The sequence below is a fragment of the Vigna unguiculata genome, chromosome 11 (assembly GCF_004118075.2).
Source record: "Vigna unguiculata cultivar IT97K-499-35 chromosome 11, ASM411807v1, whole genome shotgun sequence".
Lineage (NCBI taxonomy): Eukaryota > Viridiplantae > Streptophyta > Magnoliopsida > Fabales > Fabaceae > Vigna > Vigna unguiculata.
In genome coordinates, this window is record NC_040289.1 from 4,968,946 (window position 1) to 4,990,001 (window position 21,056).

Consider the following 21,056-nt stretch of genomic DNA (forward strand, 5'->3'; position numbering starts at 1 on the left):
CTTGGTCCCTACACCCGAAACAGATAGTAATTAAGTCAAGACATACACTTAGAAAGGACTTTGTTATTGTTTTCAACTTTTTTGAAATCTCTATATTAAAAGTCCAGCTTGGTTCTCCAAATTTATGATTTTAGGTCGGATGATACTTTAGGGATGTGTCAATTTGACACCATTGTTAAAAAAATGTCAATTGTATTCTTATTTTTGAAAAGTGCTTGAATTAGGTCTCTCTCGGACAATAATAATTAACGTCGTTAGCTACACGTCATGTATCACTCTTTTGTTTTTTTATTTTCTTTTATTTTTTTATTTTTGCAATTTTTTTTTGCCACATGTCAAGTTCTTGTTGTGACACGTGGCAATGTCAATGTCACATGATAGGATAATGCCATGTGTGTCAAAGGTAATTGTCTTGATTTCAATTTAGTCCTCATATATATCTCATTGTTTCTATTTAGTACCCACTTTTATGTCTTTGATTCAATTTTGTCCCATTTTTTTAATAATTGACATATATTTTTGTAGTCCATTTTTTATAAGATTAAAATTAATTAAGTATAAATATTCTTACAAAATTAAGTACTGATATTTATATTAAAATTTGGTGGTTCATGTTCTTCAATAAGATTTGTATAGTGTCGAGTGGTTTGTCCTGTTACATAACCAATCTTCAACTCTTTGGTTTCCTTCTACGACTCTATGCAATCCTCTGCATTGGTTCATGGGTCGATATCGGTAATCACCACCTCAGAATGATGGACCTTTCTGGGTGGTACATATGGGGTCACCTTTCTAGGCGACACATATCAGCAATGGCCACCTCCTGAGATGGTTTTGATTACCGTCGGCGAAAAAACTCTCTATGCTGGTCGAATTTCGGGTTTCCCTCCTTGGCGAGTGGCTTCGTGGTGAACTACGTTTACGAGGGGGGGCTTCTCTTGCCACACTAAGTCCTAACAAACTTCTTTAAGAGTCTCCCTCAAAATAACTCTTCAATCTTATCCCTTAGGGCAACATACTCTTTAGTGGTGGGTTCGAGGTTGTGATGGTCTAAACAATGCATATTACTATGGGTGACAATGTGGGTTTGGCTCGGCGGGCTGGCCTGCCAAAAAAATGCGGGCCGAGAGATTGAGCTTGTTGGCCCGCATAATTCGAAGCTCGCGTAGGCTGGTTTATGACCCGTATAAAAAGAAAAAAACATGCACTTGTGTATAATAATTACTTTTCTTCTAGACTTTTGTATGAACGTTCCAAATTCTTGTATGAGTCAAAAAGACAAGTTGTAACATCCCGATTAGATATTACCAATTTTAAATAAATAAAAATAAAATAGATAATAATTACACATTAATTTATTCTGCATTTTCCCAAAAATGAGGAAAATGAAAAACCTCTATTAAAATCTCCATTTAATTCAAAATCCACAATACATAAATATCAAATACAAATTCCAAGTCAAATAAAAATAAAAGTTTACAAGATGTCCAAAATCCATAAATAATAAAGATTATGTAAAATATTTTCCCACGCTTGCTCTATGCCTCACCAGAACCACCTGCAACATCATACGCTCCTATGTAACGCATTACACGATCATCATTAAACACAAGTAGATAGGATAAGCTAACATTATAGAATCATATATATATATATATATATATATATATATATATATATATAATTCATATATATAAGCAAACACACATCAAAAGAACTATATCCTTTGATTTCATACTACATGGCCACCACCATGTTATCCATGTTCTATGTATTTAGATGAATACCTCCAGATGCCTTGTTGTCACACCTATAAGCCACAACCTGTGGAACACATGTGGGAAATCTGCTACGAACCACACTTCGTAATGCCAGGTGGAGTTCCCAATACGAACCATGTAACTTCCCAAGACTACCAAACTCTTCGGTTAAATACCGAGGAGGGCAATCTTTCTAGACCCATCCGTACGAGCCACAACTCGCACACTCACACTAGCAACATTCGCCAATATGAGCCTCAACTCAAGGATTCCTCGTGTTCATCTGTCATCCCGAGCGATAACTCAAGGAATGCCACGTGTTTACCCTCTATCCTAAGCCACAACTCAAGAGATATCATTCCGAGCCACAACTCAAAGAACACTCCAGCAAGTCTCTCTTTAAGGTATCACCCAAGCCCTGTAGACCACGCACATCCAAAGCAAACAAGTATGCTACTCCTGCATTATCGTCTAGCGCTACTCCAGAGTCATCAGGCAAAATTGCATTCCAGACCGCCTGGCGGACACCACAAACCGTCAGGCGCCACACGCCACACGCCTCTAGAGCCTCTGATCCTGCAGCTATCGCCTGACGAAACGAACCCAGTCACCAGGCGCCACGCGCTCCCAAAGCCATTGTAATTGTAGCTATTGCTTGGTGGTTCCAACCTCACCACTAGGTGCTACACTAGTACAGTGAAACTTACTAGTTTTTACCAACTTGAGAGTTTACCAAACTCCCTCCTACCTCAACACTCATCCCAGATACGACAGGTTTAGCTGGTTACTATCCACACTGCTTCTAATCATCAAATCTCCTCCCCTATACCCCAAATTTGCTAAGTATTGGTATCATCTCAAATGCCAAAACCATAGTCATATATCCTTTGTGTCAACACCCAATTTCGTCCGGATGAATAAATTTATTTTCAAAAAAATAATAATAAAGAAAAAAGGTTTTTAGTTAATGGAAAATAAAAAAAAATGTGAAACAAAATTTTCTTCAAAGATTTCCAAACTTTAATTTTAGAAAAAAAAAGAAAAAAAAGAGATGAAAAAAAGAAAAAAAAGGAAAAAAGAAGGAAGAACCTAATTTGTTATAACACTCCTTTCCATGAGCCCAACAACTCAAATATTTTATACCCTTTGTTCCTGATAGAGAAATTAGTTATATGATTCTAATCATCAGAAGCAATATTTCTTCAAATGATAAGAATCAATGTTACTAATTGGGATTGATTTTGTGCTATGATTTGTTGCGATTTGATTCCAATAATGTGTTGCTATCATGACCAATTCCTTCCTTATATTGTTCATTACAATTAAGGCTGAGATTGTATTGATATTGCAATGTGTGAGTATAAATACGCATCTGTCAGGACCGAAAAAAAAAATATTCTCTACACTTCTTTAATTCTTTCCCATCACCACTCCCACACACATCTCCTTTTTTATGTCTCTTTAAAAAAAAACATATTGAAAGAGGTAGATAAAAAAAGAGAAGAAAATATTCTCTACACTCTCTCTTTCTCTCATTATCACCCATATAGACACCTTTCATTTTTTATCTCTATTGGAAAAACAAACACAAAAATATTAGAAAAGAAAACAAGAAAAAAGAAAAGAGAAAAAGTGAGGAGATATTGAAAATTTTTTAAGGTACGTCACTTTCAGTTCTTTTAACTTTGATTTAGTTTTTTTTAATTTTCATTCTTTTTTTTAATCATAAAAAATATTTTTTCCCCTTTCTTTAGTATCTGCTGGTCATTTGCGTCGCATAACATCCAATTTCGACTTTTGCTTTTTCTAAAAAGAATATACACATGATCTAAAATAAAAAATAGTTTTCTTCGTTTACTCTTTCATATCTATTTGGTTGCTCACGTCGCAATGACATCCACAACTACTTTAAAATAACTTAAAAAAATATTAAAAATTTATAAATGATTAAAAAAATAAAAAATAAAAGATTAGAAAAAAGAATTTATTTTTCATGTTTGTCCAACCGTTCGCGTCTCATGATGTAACATCCCGTCCGGATATTACGAATTTACTTAATAAACTAAGATAATAATATTAAATGCTCATTTATTAAGCTCTATTTTCTAAAACATGGGAAATATAAAACTTTTATTACATCCGAAGTTAACTCAAATCTAGAAAATTTAAAACTCAATTATAATGTCTACGGGTAGTAATATGAAATATTACAAATTCTTTAGAAACTCAAAATATAAAACTCTGAGAAAGTCCTCTCAAAAGTAGCCCCGCTCCGGCTCTATGCCTCACCAGATCCACCTGCAACATCGACTGCTCCCGTGTACAGCGTACACGATCATCGCCAAACACAAGCAGATAGGGTGAGCTAACAGAATAAAACATAAGCATCAATTTATATAACAAAACACACATGGATCATCATCCTGTGATCTCATATCACATGGCCACCACCATGTAATCCATGTTCTACATCTTTGGTTGATAATCTCAAGCTATCGTTGTTGTCCAACCTACAAGTCACCACTGGTAAAACACATGCGGGAACACTCGTTATTCCGTGCCACAACTCAAAGAATGCTCGTGTTACCCTCCATCCTGAGCCATAACTCCAGGAATACTTCAGCATCTGACCCTTGAGATATCGCCCAAAGCCTCGTAGACCACATACATCCAAAGCAAGCAAAACACAACGTCTGCTTCATCAAAAGTCGCCTGGCGCAAAAGACTTCTAGATCGCCTGGCGGGGGACACGTGCCGCCAGGCGCTAAGCGCCTTTAATGCTACTATTTCTGCAACTATCGTCTGGCGGGACAACCCTTATCGCCAAACGCCACACACTTCAATTCTCTACTGGTCTCGTAGCTATCGCCTGGCGGTCGAACACCACCATCAGGCACTACACCAGTACTTGCCCAGTACTAGTTTTTAATCACCTAGAACAAAGTAAAATCAATCCATTCCTATTTCATATATATTCTTCCCTTTTAAACCCATGCTAGCACTCAATTCTAACTTATGAATAACGCATGCTCAAACAAGTATAAGAAGCAGCATTCTAACAATTTAAGCACATGATCTTGGCACCAATGCAAATTAATATTGACACATGCACTCACCAATAACCAATTCTCAACATGTGACTAACCCAAAGGGACATTCAAATTGATAGAGACTTACCACACAACCCAATCCTGCTTCATTAGAAGTTACTTGAAATTATCAAGAGCTTATTCATGTATTTTAAATACTCCAAAATCAGCAATATTGAGTAACGTATATCTCTGGCTACTGACAACCAAATCAAATCTCCACCGTTAAAATTGAAGAACTACGTGTTGTGGACCACATGTCAAAATTTCACCTAGAAAAAATGCGCGAACGGTTAACGAACTGGGAAATGCACTTTTACGAAAACTGCGCGAACTAGAAAAAATGGTGGCGCCTAGCGCCCAGAAATTAGGAAGGTAGCGCCTGGCGATACAAAAATAGCGCCCGGCGGTTCCTGTAGCGCGGAAAGTACGAAAAACAGCATTTTTCGTGAACAGAACACCCCCGCGTCGCCTGGCGGCAGCTCTTCATCGCCAAGCGTTTTTTTTACAATAACCCAGAAACTTAGTTGTTTTAACGTGAGTCGCCTGGCGGCAATTCATGCGCCACTAGGCGTTGCACACAGTTCTGGAAAAAATCCCAAATTGTTTTGCATCTGCGTAATCCCTAAAACCCCAAATCAACAATTCTAGCATTCGTCTTGACTTAATTATATTGTTCCCACATCATATTTATTCAATTCGGATTATTTTTATATAATTATCACGTGTAGAATTTAGCCTCACTCTCACAAAATCCCAAAACGTGTTCCGATAGTCATAGAATGTAATTTCCACTGCGGCAACGTCTATCGCCTGGCGGCGCATACTTGCCGCCAGGCGGCACATCAAATTCTGGGCAAACCCCAGAATTTTCCCGCACCTGTGATGAACACTCAACCCCCAAATCTCGTTCTAGTTAATCAAGCGCATAAATTACAAACAAATCGATTTCATAAGTTTATACATTCAAATCATGCACATGAACCTTTCTCATTATCCAACCATCACAGAATCCATACTGAATTGTTGAACAAGAACACAAGGGTTTGCGTCGCCTGGCGGAGTCATCCTTGTCGCCAGGCGGTTCATCTCAAAACCCAGAAATGGGTGTCACTCTCAAGCATCGCCTGACGGGCCTCCAAAGCCGGCAGGCGGTTTCTGGAAAATATCCAGAAACTCGACCAGTGGAAAATTAACGCAGAAATAGGCACCCAAACATACACCATACAACGTAAAATCATACAATTTCATATAGACAATTAAAGCAGCTCTCCTAACCTAGATATCCTTGCTCCCAAGACAATTTGTTACAATTCTTTATGATCTCCAATGGTCTCCCTTTGACTCTCCACCCAAAAACTCTAAATCTCTCTGCAATTCAACTCTAGTGCTCTCAAAATCTGCAGCCCATTACCCTCACAACAATACAGTGTTGTTTTCCTCTATAATTCCCTTCTCTCTCACCATTACAACCCAATAATTACCCCATTTACTCAAAAAAACGAAAATTAATTGGAGTAAGGTTAATGGTCATTCAAGAGCCAGTATTAGATCGTTTTCCATCCCTTCCTTGGCTGCCCATTCAGGTAGGGTTTCCTCCACCCTTTCACATTCATGCCAAAAATTAGTTTAGCAAAAAGAAAGCTTAATTTGGGTTCACCAAGGTTTGAACCCATAACCCCTCAATCACAAAGACAATTGCACAATCAATTCTTGTTTCATGATAATTCTTATAATTCTAGGGTTTTATTATCACTCAACATGATCATGCACATAAATAAAATAATAACAATTAAATAACACATAAATGGCATACATAATACTCGAACCTAAGTCCTTTCACACAAAACAAGCACTCTCAACCACTTGAGTTAGTACTTTTCCACATCATAACAATCTCTATTAAATATCATAAAGGCCGTATTTATTAAATAATTATTTATTTAATTATTTAAATTTCACGGTTCTGACACATGACACCTATTTCCAAATAATTGGAGATACGTAGGAGAGAGGATTAATCCTCGTCGGACCCAAAAAAACCAAAAAAAAAATATTTTTGTTTCTTTTGTACATCTTTTTGCATATTTAATTAAAGGTATCGTCTTAGGACAGACGTTGTGGGGTGCTAATACATTCCCCACGTGTAATCGACTTCTGGACTCAAAAGAAAGCTTAATTTGTGTCTACACAAAAAGGTTCGAACACACAATCATCTAATTTTAAGTCAAATACACCACTAATTCATGTTTCATGATAATTCTTATAAATCTAGGATTATATTATCACTCATCATGATCAAGCATATTATTATTAAAATAATAATCATTAAATAACACACAAATGGCATACACAAAACTCAAACCCAAGCCCTGTCAACACCATTAAGTACTCTCAACCATTTGAACTAGTACTTTTTCACGTCATAAAAATCAGCATTAAATGTCATAAAGGTTCCCCCTACCCGCATTTATTAATTAGTTATTTATTTAATTAATTAAATTTCTCGGGTTTTACACAAGTGTTATCTATTTTTAAGTGTGCTAAAATTTGAAGAATACATCATGTATGTCAAAGTATGAATATGAATATGATGAAAATGTTATATTATCAATTTATCATCCAACTTCCCAAAGTCTTTCTTAATTTATGAACTTCTTAGAGTTTCCCAATTTGTGGAACATTGAATGCTTTATCATAAGAATTTAAAAAAAAAAAAAACAGACCACCTCGCAAGGTTGCACTTATGAGGGGCAGGCTAAACTTTTCAGCTCGCATTTTCAACATGGGACAAGCCAAGTGCAGGGCAGGCCTAAAGGTGTCGGGCCGACCCGCATTGCCACCCCTATCTATTACCGTCCACATTAGAGGGGTGTCCTTTTTTCCTATGAGGAGGCAACAAATTTGCACTTAAGGCTTCTTCTAGAATCATTACTCTAATAGCATTCATGGGAGTATACCGGTGAAAGTGTGGTCCTTTTATCACATCCTTATACCACGTATCACCTTTCCTAGGCACTTTTTATTCGCACCCTTGTCGTAGAGGTCGACTCAACCCTCATCTGCTTCAAGAAATCTCTTCCACCTGCATGAACTTAGTCGCTCTCTACCTCAACTGGTCAAGGTTCTTTGCAGGGTGCATACATAAGTTGTCGACAAACGAGTTGGGTCACAAAGTCATAATCATGTGGTGCATGGCTACATCAGGACTAAGGTTATGGATTTGCAAGCCCTCCTTACCAAATTAGTCCATGAAAGTCCGAAGGGACCCATCTTTCTCATGCCTAACATTTACCAAGGTGACTAAGGTCAAGTGATGTGGCCGACTCTTGGCAAACTGGGCGTCGAATTTCGATTAGATTGTGGCAAAGCAGCCGACCAAGTTTGCTAATGACAAGGAAGACCAAGCTAGGGTTTCCCCCTTCAACGAGGTAGGAAAGGCTCTGCACCAGATGGCGTTACTCGTTGTATATAATGACATTTCGGTCGTGAACACTAGTACATGTTCGTCGGGGTTGGTTGACCCATAATATGTTCAAACATGGGCATCCTCCAATTATCAAGTAAGGGGTGTCCATGATCCCCACAGTGAACAAGTGTATTTCGGTCGTGCCCACCATTTTCACGGATAGGTTATGATCTTTACTCTCCTCGAAGCTACTTTTTGGAACCAAACAATCTAATTCGTTGTGGGGCTGCTTGGTTAGCCCAGGTTGGGACGAGCTAGAAGGCCTTGGCTCCTTTAAACTTTTTTCCTTGCTTGACCGTGGTGTTCTTTGCTCGTAGTGCTCCCAACTCTTCCTCGTGTTTTCTCTTCATTTTGTTTATCTCCTTCCTCATTTCTCTCACATGTCTCATCATCACCAACGAGTCCAAAGGTCGTTCTTTTGAATTTTGTTCCAAAACAATGTTGCTCATCATGTTCCTTATGGTCATCACGGGTGTAGAAGAAATGGTCACTCGGCCCTACGGTGGGTACCAAAATGTTTTGGGTGTGGGGTCGAATGATCACTTTAAAGAATGTTCGATGTCTTCAAACTCCAAGTTATCCCCCTTCTAGCTAAGGTATTATGATCATCAATCTATCGATGGGTACCTGTCAAATGTGCTCTGATGCCAAAGTTAGTTCGGATTCGACTAGTTTAGGCAATTAATGCAGTGATAAATATGTGTAACACATGCATTTGACCTATATTTATAGTTTTCTCCATAAGCATTTTTATTAGGGTTGGCCTAATTACGACCTAAGTATTCTTAAACCTAATTACTAATTTGTTTATATTAATTGGTCTTCAAAGTGGTTTGACCATGCCTAATGCCTAACTGATTGATAGCATCTTTAGACTAGTTGGTTGTTTGAGCACAACTGACCGATCGCTTGGTGACATCCTTATCCGATCATTTAAGTTTAACTTATCAATCGATTAGGGACATCCATATCCATACTGTACAACTCATAGGAAGTAATATATATTACAAGTTAATAAATTCTAAAGAAATGTAATAAAATCTTAAATGCATAATAAATGAAAAATATCATCTTGAAAAACATAATCATATCAATCTAATGTACTAAATAAGTTTAAAAGATAATTATAAAACTTAAAAAATAAATAATAAAATAGTAAAAATGTATGAAGGAATTTATCTGTATGAATTGCAAAGAAACACTTTAAAACATGAAACTGAACCAAAATAATAAACAAATCTGCATAATTTTGTGACAACAAATGAATCAAAGTCGAGATAATATCATTGGACAAAAGAGTTCATAATACCTTCCTTATCTGGACATATCTTATATCAAGGCACACTAGTGTAGGAAAGAGATTATGCCGCGGTTATTTTGACTTTTTGGCTTCTGTTTTACACCCGAGGCATATGCTGGCAAGGTAAAAAAAAGATATGTTTATGCCTCGGTTATGAACCGAGACATATGCGAGGGTCACTGCCTCGATTCTAGAGGGAACCGAGGCCTAATGTGCATCGCAAATTTAAAAAAAAAAAAGTACTTTCTGACCCAATAACAGCATCACACATAGCCATAATCCTTGTACACACACCTACACCAATCACAATGTGCCACATCATCATCTTCAACCTTCTCTCAAATCAGAAACCCTAGCCACCATTCAAACCCTAAATGTCGCCAGTGTGTCGTCACCACCATCTTCGACCACCACATCACGCCGGAACAGCTTCACGACGCCTTCATTCATCTCGCCGGCGACGCAGAACAGCCTCTCTTCACCATCATATCTGAAAGGAAAATGTGAAACATCCCACGACTAACCACCGTAAGCCAAATCGCGACTTCGACACACATCGACGTTCAAAACCCACAGGAGAGTTTACAATTCGAAAAAGGAGAAGCACATACCTACAAGCGGGATTAGATAACGACAATGGAGGCGGCTTCGCAACCTCTGCGACGACAACAATGGAGGAGGCCCGCGCGATGGAGGAGGCCCGTTTAATGACGGACCAGTGGTGGAGAGACGAAACTACAACTACGTGGAAGAGGGAACCTTTGCGTTCTGCAACAATGGCGTTCGAAAATGGAAGAAAGAAAAATGGTTGTTTTTCCACGCAAAGAAGATGAACATTGGCATGATTTCTTTTAAACCCTAAGAAGGCTTATTGCCTCGGTTGATTTTAAACCGAGGCATAAACATCTATCTGCCTCGGTTAGATATGACCCGAGGCATATTCCACTCGAAAAGCAATCAAATATGCCTCAGTTAAAATAGAGCCGAGGCATAAATATCTATCTGCCTCGGTTAGATCTGACCCGAGGCATAAAAGTCTACCACCAATTTAAAAATATCAATGCAGCGGGAAAAATAAAAATTTTTGGGGTTTATGCCTCGGTTCTAAATACAACTGAGGCATAAAACTTTGAAAAAATTACTAAAGCGCCACCGTGTCTTTGTATGCCTCGTTTGCAGGTGAACCGAGGCATATAGGGCGCTGTAAAAAACCGATTATGCACTAGTGGCATACATTAACCATATCATCACCAAGAATTTTCCTTGAAACTCTTTTATCATCAACATTCCACATGTTATATCATATTTTTAGCATTAACTCAGTCAATCACAAGTTAAAATAAGGAATTAAAATTGTACAGCAATTCTCGCTTAAGCTAGACTGATCTCGCTTAAACTAGAAAATTCTCACTTAAGCTTGATTGATCTCGCTTAAGCTAGACTCGTCTCGCATAAGCGACTCACTTAATCTAGAAATTCTCGCTTAAGCTAGAAATGCTCGCTTAAGCTAAACTGATCTCGTTTAAGCTAGAATAACAGGTTTTCACTAGTTTCAACGTGCAAACACCAAAAATCCCAAACAACAAACATAAAAAACACAACCACAAACATCTAATCAATATTTTAAGCACGATTCAAGACCAAAAATATGCAAGACACTTAAAAAAAAAAAGTTTTAAAGCCCTAGCTTCCCTTACCTTGATTGGCGCTAACGTGAGGGGAAGAAAGCCCTAAGTGGAAAGCATTGGAAAACCTAAATGCAGCCTAGGAAGCCGAAGGAAGGGAACGTTCGGTTCGTTCTGACGAGAACTTCGCTAAAGTTCTAATTTCAATCTCTGTTTCGAGAAGTGGTAGAAATTGAGTTAGAATCAAAGAAAATATGTGGAACAGTGGCAAGTGGCTGGATTAATGAATTAGTAAATTTCATGTGACTAGTTGGATTAATGAATTAAAATTTTTATGTCCTTTTACTTTTATAATTTTTTTTCTACACTATCATGAAATGATAAAAACAATGACCTTTTTAAATTCTTAAATTTTTCATAAACTACTATCTCTAATGTATTAAAAAGAGTAAAAGGATATTAATCGACAAAGTGATTAGAAATTGGTAACCAAACTACAGAATTATATGTTATTTTAGTTTGGTTACATTAGTTTCAAAATTAATTAATATGTTTATGTGTGTGGGACTGTGCATGTGTGTGCGTAAGTGGTGAGAATTTGTGTGTATGGGTGTGGGTGTTTATTTTTTGATGTATTTGTTTAATGACTAATAAAGGATGAAAGTATCTCACTAATAAGTTAACAATAATTTACAAACAGAAATTTTATCTTCTTATTTATTCAATAAATAGATAAAATTATCATGCTGTCATTTTGAATTCATTAATCCAACTAGTATAGTATAACATTATATTGTTCTCATGTCTTTCATCAACATGCATCACACAATGGCTCAACATCACTCACACATGTCCTTTGTGTAGCAGGAACATCTACTTTTTCAATCAAAATCTCTGTACTTAGGTTTTCCACTGTCAATTGTAACATCTATTTTTAAGTATTGTCAAGAAAATAGACTCTTATATGATCTTCTTCAAAAATAGAATGTCAAAATACACTTCTTATACTTTCTCTCATCTTTCTCTTTGCACTCTATGTAATAAGCTTTAGCATTTCTAATTCCTTTCTTCCTTAATCCTGTTGTTTCTTTCAATACATTCCAGAGACTGTTTCCTGAAAAAAGTTAACAAGTTCAAAACCTCACATTTGTTTCTTGTCATTTTATCAAAGTGCAAAAAAAGTTATCAAATTAAAAAAAATAAACAAAAATTTTAGCTGGTCTAAATTCATTATTCTTCACCATCTATCCTGTAGTCAACTTTATCATTGTAAAATAATATTTTCAGACCAATTTAAGAATGTTTTATGAAATGTTCCATCAAGAAATATAAAATTTAAAACCTTATACAATAGTATGTTGGAAAAGCATTTTGGAGCCATCTGGAATCAATGCTTTCAGGAATATATATATATATATATATATATATATATATATATATATATATATATATATATATATATATATATATATATATATATATATATATATATTTCAAATTATTTAAAAAAATTATTTCATAATAAAGAATATATATATCATGGAATGATGAATCTAGAATGAATACGTGATCATAAACTTTGCTATACATTCCAAAAAATAATTTTTTTTTAGAAGATCAATTTTAATCTGTAAATAGAGTGGCACAAAGAAAATGTGGAGATTCACAGAACACTTAAAGTTTATTTTCTTAAAATTACTCAATATATTTTAAAAATATAAACAATTTAACATAAACATTTCCTTAAAATGTTTTATGAAATCTTCGATTGAGAACTATGAAAATTAGAAGCTTGTAAAATGTTTTGTTGGGAATGTGTTTTAGAGCTTTTGGAATGTTTTTTTAGAAAAAAAAAATTATATATATAACGGGAAAAGAAATATTCTGAAAGATTTAATAAATTTTTTGCCATAAAATATTTTTGTAAGTTGTTTTAAATTTTATATTTATAGAAATATATTTTAAATTATTTAAAAAAGTTATTCCATAATAAAAAAATATTATGGAATGGTGAATTTAGAATGGTTAAAGGTCAATTCTAAAATAAAACATTATTTGAATTATTCATTTACGAATATACTTTTGTATAATATTCTTTTGGGATGTGTAATCCATACATTCTTCAATACATCTGTAAAACATTCTTTTAAAAGGTATGAATTTTTAAAAACAATTCCATCCCTGTATAATAAAAAAGAGTGGAACACAAGAACAAAACATTTCCATTAAAAATAGACATATATAATAAATTAAATATATTATTGATCTTAACTATTAACGATTGTATGGACTCTGATAAAAGAAGTTTGTGTTTATCAAAAGTTAACAATATTATTTTTTAAATTAGACTTTTTTCGTTATAGAAAAACTCAAATCTGTAAAAGAATTATGTACTATTATTTTTATCACAAGGATACTAGTTTGAAGCATTTTTACACTTTCTTCTAACTCAAGAACTTAACAAAAAAAATTGAACATGATTACATTTACTTATAAATTATTATTATTTAACTAATTATTACAAATTATGAACACTATTCTTATATCAAGAGAGATGGATGGTGAAATACGACATCATTATCCGTCGTTCCTTCTGAAACGAAACGACATGCATGCGTGTCGTTCGGCTTCTCCTTCCTTTTGAGAAGGTGTAGTTTTGTGATAGAACAATTCCCAAAGAAAGTGGGCAAATATTGAAGATAAGAATCAGTGACAGAGAGAGAACGAACGAGGTAAAATTCATAACGTTTCATTCTTCTTTCATTCCTAGTTTACTTCTTGTAAATCCTTCCATCAACTGAAGCTTTTCTATTCCAACTCTGGACTCAAATTTTTGTTTTATTATTTTTTCCCCTTTGAAAATTTTTCGTCTTTATTGTATAATTGACATGAACTTTGGTCTTGGATCCTGTTGCTATTCACTTGTTCCGATTTTCGATTTTGTAAAAAAACAAATTTTAGGGGTTTTACCCAATCCTGGTAATTATATTCTCTACATGCATTCATTCAATACTGTTGAGAACAAATGTTACCTGAGACTTTGTGTGTCAAATAGCATATTTGAGCTTCATCTGCTGGCATCGAATACACTGTATATGAGTATGCATCAATTGTTTGTCACGTGACAGATGCCAGAAGCCAAGTCACAGATCATGATGTTGGACTGTCTCTGCTCTGAATAGAAATTTTAGTTTTTTGGACTGTAAACTATATTTGCGCTTAATCCAACGTCTAATTTCAGTTTTCCTTCTTCTATTCACTAATATTTGGACTTTTTCATGGAAAAATCAGTCTAACTATGTCATAGGTTAAAAAATGTTTGTAAATTGGTTTCCGAGTGGTTGGTAGGTTAAAGACTGATTTTGGTTGTAAACTGATCCAAAACCAGATTGATTTGGTAATTGAATCATATTATTGGTTTGCATTGGTTTAACATTGATATATACCCATTAGTTAATTAGTTATGCTAGTAATTAGTTAGTTGGGTTACTTGGCCAGAGCAACACAAGGTTTATGTCGAAAAGAAGGAGAATGAGCTTGCAGTTAATTAAATATCTTAATCTTAAATGTGTTGCCGTGGAATTTTTTAGTAACGAATTTTGAAAATGACAATAATCACCCTTTTGCAGTAATTGAAATGCATGTGTTTGACAGTTTTGGTTTCTTATTCTCCAAAGCTGAAATCAATGATCTAAGTACTGATTAATTTTTTCTGCCTTTTGGAACATATTATCTACTGCCAAAGGCCTGAAGTTGAACCAATGGATTGTTCAGCTGCAAGAAAGACACAAAAGGCTGACCGAGAAAAGTTAAGGAGGGATCGACTCAATGAGCAGTTTGTAGAACTGGGTAACGTTTTAGGTAAATCAAGTTTCACCTTTTCACATTGGAAATTAATTGATACTTGTTTTTCTGTAGAACTGGTAGGGGAATTAAATTAACAAAAAGAATGTCTGATACTACTGTATACCCTCTTGGTTCATTTCATTTTCACCTTCCTTTTCTGGTTCCAGCACCAACCTATCCGATGAAAAATAAGAAAAAAAAGTGAGTATACTGCAGAAAATGTTATATTTACTCTCTCCCTTTTATATTCCTTAAAACCATTTTGCTTCTTTATCCTCCACCCCTTTTCTCACCACCACCTGCCGGCCCAGAGAGAGTAAGTTGTGTGAAGCTGAACATTTCATGCTTTAGATTGATTTCTTATTTGCATTGTGAACGATTTTGGAGCGCAGTCATGCAGTATTTGTTCTAGAACTATTACTGCAAGATTAGGTCTGTTGATTTTAGAGCTAAAGGCAATTGATGTTTTTGAATTATCTTAACATTTTGAATGGATTGTTCTGGTTTTCCTTGCCTGGAGTACTTTTGTGTCCTTAAAGTACTTTAATACTTGAGTTGTCAGGTTTTCTTTTGAAAAATGCATTCTTCTTTTTATTTTCATATTTGTATAAGATTTAATTTAGTTTTTTTAATTAACCTGATTATAGTTTTTATTACTTCAAAACACATGTAGCATGCAGCAGAGGTTAACAAGAGGATTTACAAATGCTGATATTTTGAATCAAATACCTGTTATTTCTTTGGAATATATTCATATGTTTTCCATTTAATGTTAAAAGCTGATAAAACAATAAATGTCTTAAATCACTCTCTGCTGTGGAGATTCTGAAATGCAGACCCTGACAGGCCCAAAAATGACAAAGCAACCATTCTAAGTGATACAATTCAATTGCTGAAGGACCTTACCTCTCAAGTTAGTAAACTCAAAGAAGAATATGCTACACTAAATGAAGAATCTCGTGAGGTAATTTTTTTATTTGATGAGTTGGCTATCTTGGTACTTTTGCGACCATAATAATGAAAATAATTTAAATTTCATTCCTTTTTTTAGTTGACTATGGAGAAAAATGATCTCAGAGAAGAAAAGGCTTCTCTTAAATCGGATATTGATAACTTGAATAATCAGTATCAGCAGCAGCTCAGGACTATGTTTCCATGGACTGCAATGGACCATTCAGTTGTCATGGCTCCACCGTCATATCCCTTTCCAATGCCAATGGCAGTACCTCCTGGTCCAATTCCCATGCAGCCATTCCCCTACTTTGCTAATCAACATCCTGCAGTCATCTCTAATCCCCATTCAACTTTTGTTCCTTATTTAGCCCCCAATACCATTGTTGAACAACAATCCACCCAGTACGTTTCACCTCCACTTCATCCAGGCTGTCGGTCAAATGTGTCTGAAAAACCAGAATCCAAAAGCAAATCATCCCGGGAGAGCAAGGCCGAAAAGAACGAGGATTCTAATGATGTCACTACAGACCTTCAGTTGAAGACTCCTGGGTCTTCTGCAGAACAGGTTAGTGTTGTTTGCTAAGGAAACTTTGCAACCGATCATGGTTCTAAATTGCAGTTGCAAATCCAATATTGTTGCAGTCAATGGTGTTTACATCAAGAAATTATTTTATGAATACACCAGAAGTAAAATATAATGGTTTTGCAATTACTCTAATTATTGATACGTGTTCTACAACTATCCATCGCACTACTTCCTTCATGAAATGCCTCTTGCACTCTCCCAACATGCCACACAGCAACACCGATTCCATCAGTGATACCTAGAAGTTAGAATTGAAATGAATATTTGTTTTTTCTTGTGATAAAAATGAAATAAAACAATGTTTAAGGTTTTGTTGTGACTCCATTGCAACTATGTTGTGAACATACTGCGGCTCATTGTTTGATTGAAAATCAACCGTTGCGGTAGGCGTTGCAATAGCAGTACTGCACACAGCAATTTATCATCGGATTCAGGTTTTGTTTGGTACATGTTTTTCAGGATTTATCATCCGGACAAAGGAAATCTGGGAAGTTGTCAAGAAGGGAAAGCAGCTGCTGCTCGGAAGGGAATACATTAGGTAGGTGTTCTTCTTCTCATAGCGCTCAGGATAGCTCATCAAGCAGTGCAGTTGCAAGCAGAAAGGATAATGAATGAGAAAGTATGCAATTTAGTGAATAGCTAGCTCTTGTGCATTTGAAGCCACAATGAAGATTTTTATCGTGCATCTGCTGCAACTCTGGAGGGTACAACTCATTCGGTTCTTATCCCAAAATAAAATTCACTTCTCTTATCTCTTCCTGAGTAAGAATTTGGTCTGAGTAGGTTTTAAATGTTTAAGCATAAACTTCTCGTTCCAGGGGAAAACTTGAAATTTCAGCTGGAAAACCTCCAAGTTGACTGGTGGGGTTATCTAACCTATAAGTTTGTAAATTCTTTCACAGTGGTTAGAATTTCATGATTCGATACAATTCAGCAAGCTAACCATTTGTATCTTGCAATGTATTGCCAGTGGCTTTGAATTTCGCAATGCTTAATTGATTAACTGATGTCAATGCAATTTCATATAACTAGTACAAATCACTTGAGTCTGGAACTCATTATTTTCTTTTGGTAATTCTCATGAATGAAAAGACCGACACATTTGATCATTCCATTGTTTTGTTCATTCTTGTGAAGCCGGGGTTTTAACAGTTATTTTACTGGCTCTGTATTTCATTTGACTATTTCATTGCTCTATTTTAATACTTGTAGAATCGAGATTTCACTCATAATGTGAACCTTATTTGGCATGAACCTCACAACATCATGTGGCTTGGCTTCTAAAGGCAAAGAAAAAATGGGAGGAATTTGAGTTGAGAACACTGTATTTTACACAAAGGCATGATCTTAATGAGAAGAATATAGTTTGATATGATGAAAATTTATTTCACATTTTGGTCCTTAGAAATATGATAGGTTTCTCGTACAAGTTAAGAAAACAAAACACAAATTATTGCCTAATATTTATTCAGAAATAAATGAATTCAAGTGATATTACAATTTTAAAAACACTACTCTTTTCCTTCAATGTTCTTCTAAACTGTTTCTATCAATGTTAATGTATAAAGGTAACACAAATTTTGACTAATCTTGTTAGGAAAGCCACAGAGAAAAGTAAAGTTTCACTTTTCTTTCTGAAACTGCAGGGTGATGGGAAGAAGTAAGTTAAAGATTCACTTTGAAAAGAAGTCCCCTTTTGAAGGCTTTGGGTGTGTAGAAATGTGGAAATGATAATCCGTTGTTCTTCTCACTCTTGTTCATCAAGAAAATACTCATGGTAGGCAAAACTTGGAAGAACAAAAGGAAAAGATATTATTGATCAGATAAAAGTGACACTCAAAGAATATGTGCCAAAACCAATCAAATATCTGCAGCAACAGAAGCTCATCAACCCTTGTATAAATAAACCTTTGAGGACAACACAGGAGTAGTGTGCTTATGATGTTCTGCTGAGATCACTGACTGAGAAACAAACAAGAGAGTGAAGATGGGGTGGTTCTCTCCCAAAAAAAGGAGTGTTGAGGGATACACAGGGCAGAACATGGCCACTGTTTCCACTTCTCCAAATTTTCATTTGGTTGTGATATTTGGCATTGTTTTTAGCTTGTTGTGGCTCTCAAATTACACAGCATTTTACTTGCAGTTTCTCCTCATGCTGTCTCCCATTCTTGCAATACTATTCTTGATTTCATATTCTACTACCTGTGGAAGCCTCAACTTTAGCTTCATGCGTTTGAAGAATGTGGCATCTCATGGAATGTAGCAATGTTGCTGATCATACTTGTGCTGCTTCCTTTCAATGTTGATTTTTTTTATCTTTTTTAATTTTTATCGACAAATGTTAGTTGTTAGTATTTTGTTATTGTGAGAAGTTGAATTTACAATCTCTCTCATCCTTCCCTCTAAATCATTTCAACCAATCTTATAGCTTTTAAATATTAATGGGGAAGTTGAATTCACAACCTCTCTCACTCTCTCTTCCCACTTTTACGACTAAGTCAACTTTATAACATTAAGTATTGGTGTGTTATTACTAGACTGGTTTAAGCTATGTTGGAAATTTTTTAGATTCTTTTATGTGAGCATGTTTTGCTAATGAATTGTAAAAGAAAAACATATTTACTTGTTTTGTTAACATCTTGTTATGGTGTTCAAATGACATTGATTATTACTACTTGAGAAAAAGTGAATCATATGAATAACTTCATCGCTCTATTAACCATGTGTCAGTGTTCCTTTATTTTTAAATACTTGTGAAGCAAAGTTAACAATGTTCATACACGAAATTAACCACGTAACTTATTCATTTTAGGGGGAAAAAGAAGCTATTTTTGTTCCATCTGAGAAAGCAATATATGACTTCAAATGAATTGCAATTATGCATGCATGAAAATTATTTGTATTCTTGAAAATGCTACCATTTCTTACCTCCAGTTCTTGGTGGAACATTATAACTATTATCATTTTTTTTATTAGAAACTGAAATTGAATATAACTTGCACAAAGATGAAAATAAAAACTGTCACATTTGAAGATGATAATCATATAATAGAAGTCATATTTTGAAGATGATAATCTATAGAATATAGTTCAAAAATAAATTGAGATCAAGTTTAAAATTATATAGATTTAATTATGTTTCTAATCTGAGATTTGGAATAACTCTCTCTTGATCCTCGAATTTAAAAACTTTTTTTTTCTCAAAATTGAAAATATATTGAGATTTAGAATTTTAAGATTTAATATCTAAGGTTGAAAACTGTTTATAATTCCTAAAATTTAATGTTTAAGCGCTAAAATTATATATATAATTTTTTTTCAAGATAATGAAAGATTTTTTTTTTCAGATTCATAGCCAATGGAAAAGTAATTCATTTTATTTCTTTTAAGAGATAACTCACACAAAAACCCTCTAAAATTTATTGAAATTACATTTGTATATCTTTTTTTATGTTATACAAAAATCGTCTAACTTGTACAACGATGTTAACTCGCTTTCTTGTGGTTTGCTAAAATTACACAAACACCTCTTTCGCCACCCATTGTTATTAATTTATTACCATATTAATACAAAAGGATTTAAATATTACATTTTGAAAATCTTATTTTGGAAATTCTGTTATAGAAATCGTGTTCTAGAAATTCTGGAAAGTTTTTATAGTCAATTCACGGAGGAAAAAATTGTCATTTCATGCATTAGAAGGATGCAGATAGAAATTATAGGGGTGTAGAAAGTAAAATTGTTGTGTTATTCTTAACTTCGATGATCTTGTTACAGAGACGGACCTCCTTTACAAAGTCTTAACTTCGATTACTACCCAGATCACATTATTTTTTGTGAAGTTTCTATTGTCAAAAATTTATTATTCCTTGCAAATGGTTTTTGCGTTTGAAATTTTACACACCTTATGTATTGAATTTGGATCATTCTATTTTGAGTTTTTAATGTTGATGTTTTAAAATATATTAAAAACGTTTTTAATATACTAACATAAGTATATTTCGAAAGTTTAACATATAAACAACACAAAACAAATCGGTAGAGTCTGAACTTGTGTTTTCTCTTTCCTTGTGATTTCGTGGGTAATTGTTTCTTGAGATATTTTTCTGTGAAATCCTTTGTTAAATTTATCCCATGTTCTGTAAATGGTGTCGATTTATAGAATTAATTATGCATTTTGTTTTAACAATATTTTGTTGTGAAACGTTCTTAGCCAATATTTTCACAAACTTTTTCCAAATATATATATAAAAGAAAGAAATAACTTATTTACAATTACCTTACAAACCAAGTTTAAAAAATAAAAATTTGGTGAAATTATATAAGAGACTATTTACAAATTAGATTATATATAAACTATTTTTAATTAATGAAAAACTCACTTTACCTGTTTTCTTATTCTTTTCTCCTAGAAGATTGTATAAAG

At 34.5% G+C, this 21,056-nt stretch overlaps 1 protein-coding gene across 1 annotated transcript; it reads left to right on the forward strand.

The window, feature by feature from the left end:
* The first annotated feature begins 13,837 nt into the window (after positions 1 to 13,837).
* LOC114169968 (transcription factor bHLH121-like) lies at positions 13,838 to 17,642 on the forward strand. The gene is made up of 5 exons (XM_028055391.1): positions 13,838 to 13,975; positions 14,989 to 15,104; positions 15,926 to 16,053; positions 16,141 to 16,608; positions 17,089 to 17,642. The coding sequence occupies exons 2-5, from the start codon at positions 15,005 to 15,007 to the stop codon at positions 17,242 to 17,244; spliced, it is 852 nt and encodes a 283-aa protein (XP_027911192.1). The 5' UTR covers positions 13,838 to 13,975; positions 14,989 to 15,004; the 3' UTR covers positions 17,245 to 17,642.
* The last annotated feature ends 3,414 nt before the right edge of the window (positions 17,643 to 21,056 follow it).

Bases quoted from the DNA above. Each gene is read 5' to 3' on its own strand.
- LOC114169968 (XM_028055391.1), top strand. From the start codon at position 15,005: ATGGATTGTTCAGCTGCAAGAAAGACACAAAAGGCTGACCGAGAAAAG. The intron at 15,105-15,925 runs GTAAATCAAGTT...TCTGAAATGCAG, and splicing joins AGAACTGGGTAACGTTTTAG to ACCCTGACAGGCCCAAAAAT. The intron at 16,054-16,140 runs GTAATTTTTTTA...TCCTTTTTTTAG, and splicing joins TAAATGAAGAATCTCGTGAG to TTGACTATGGAGAAAAATGA.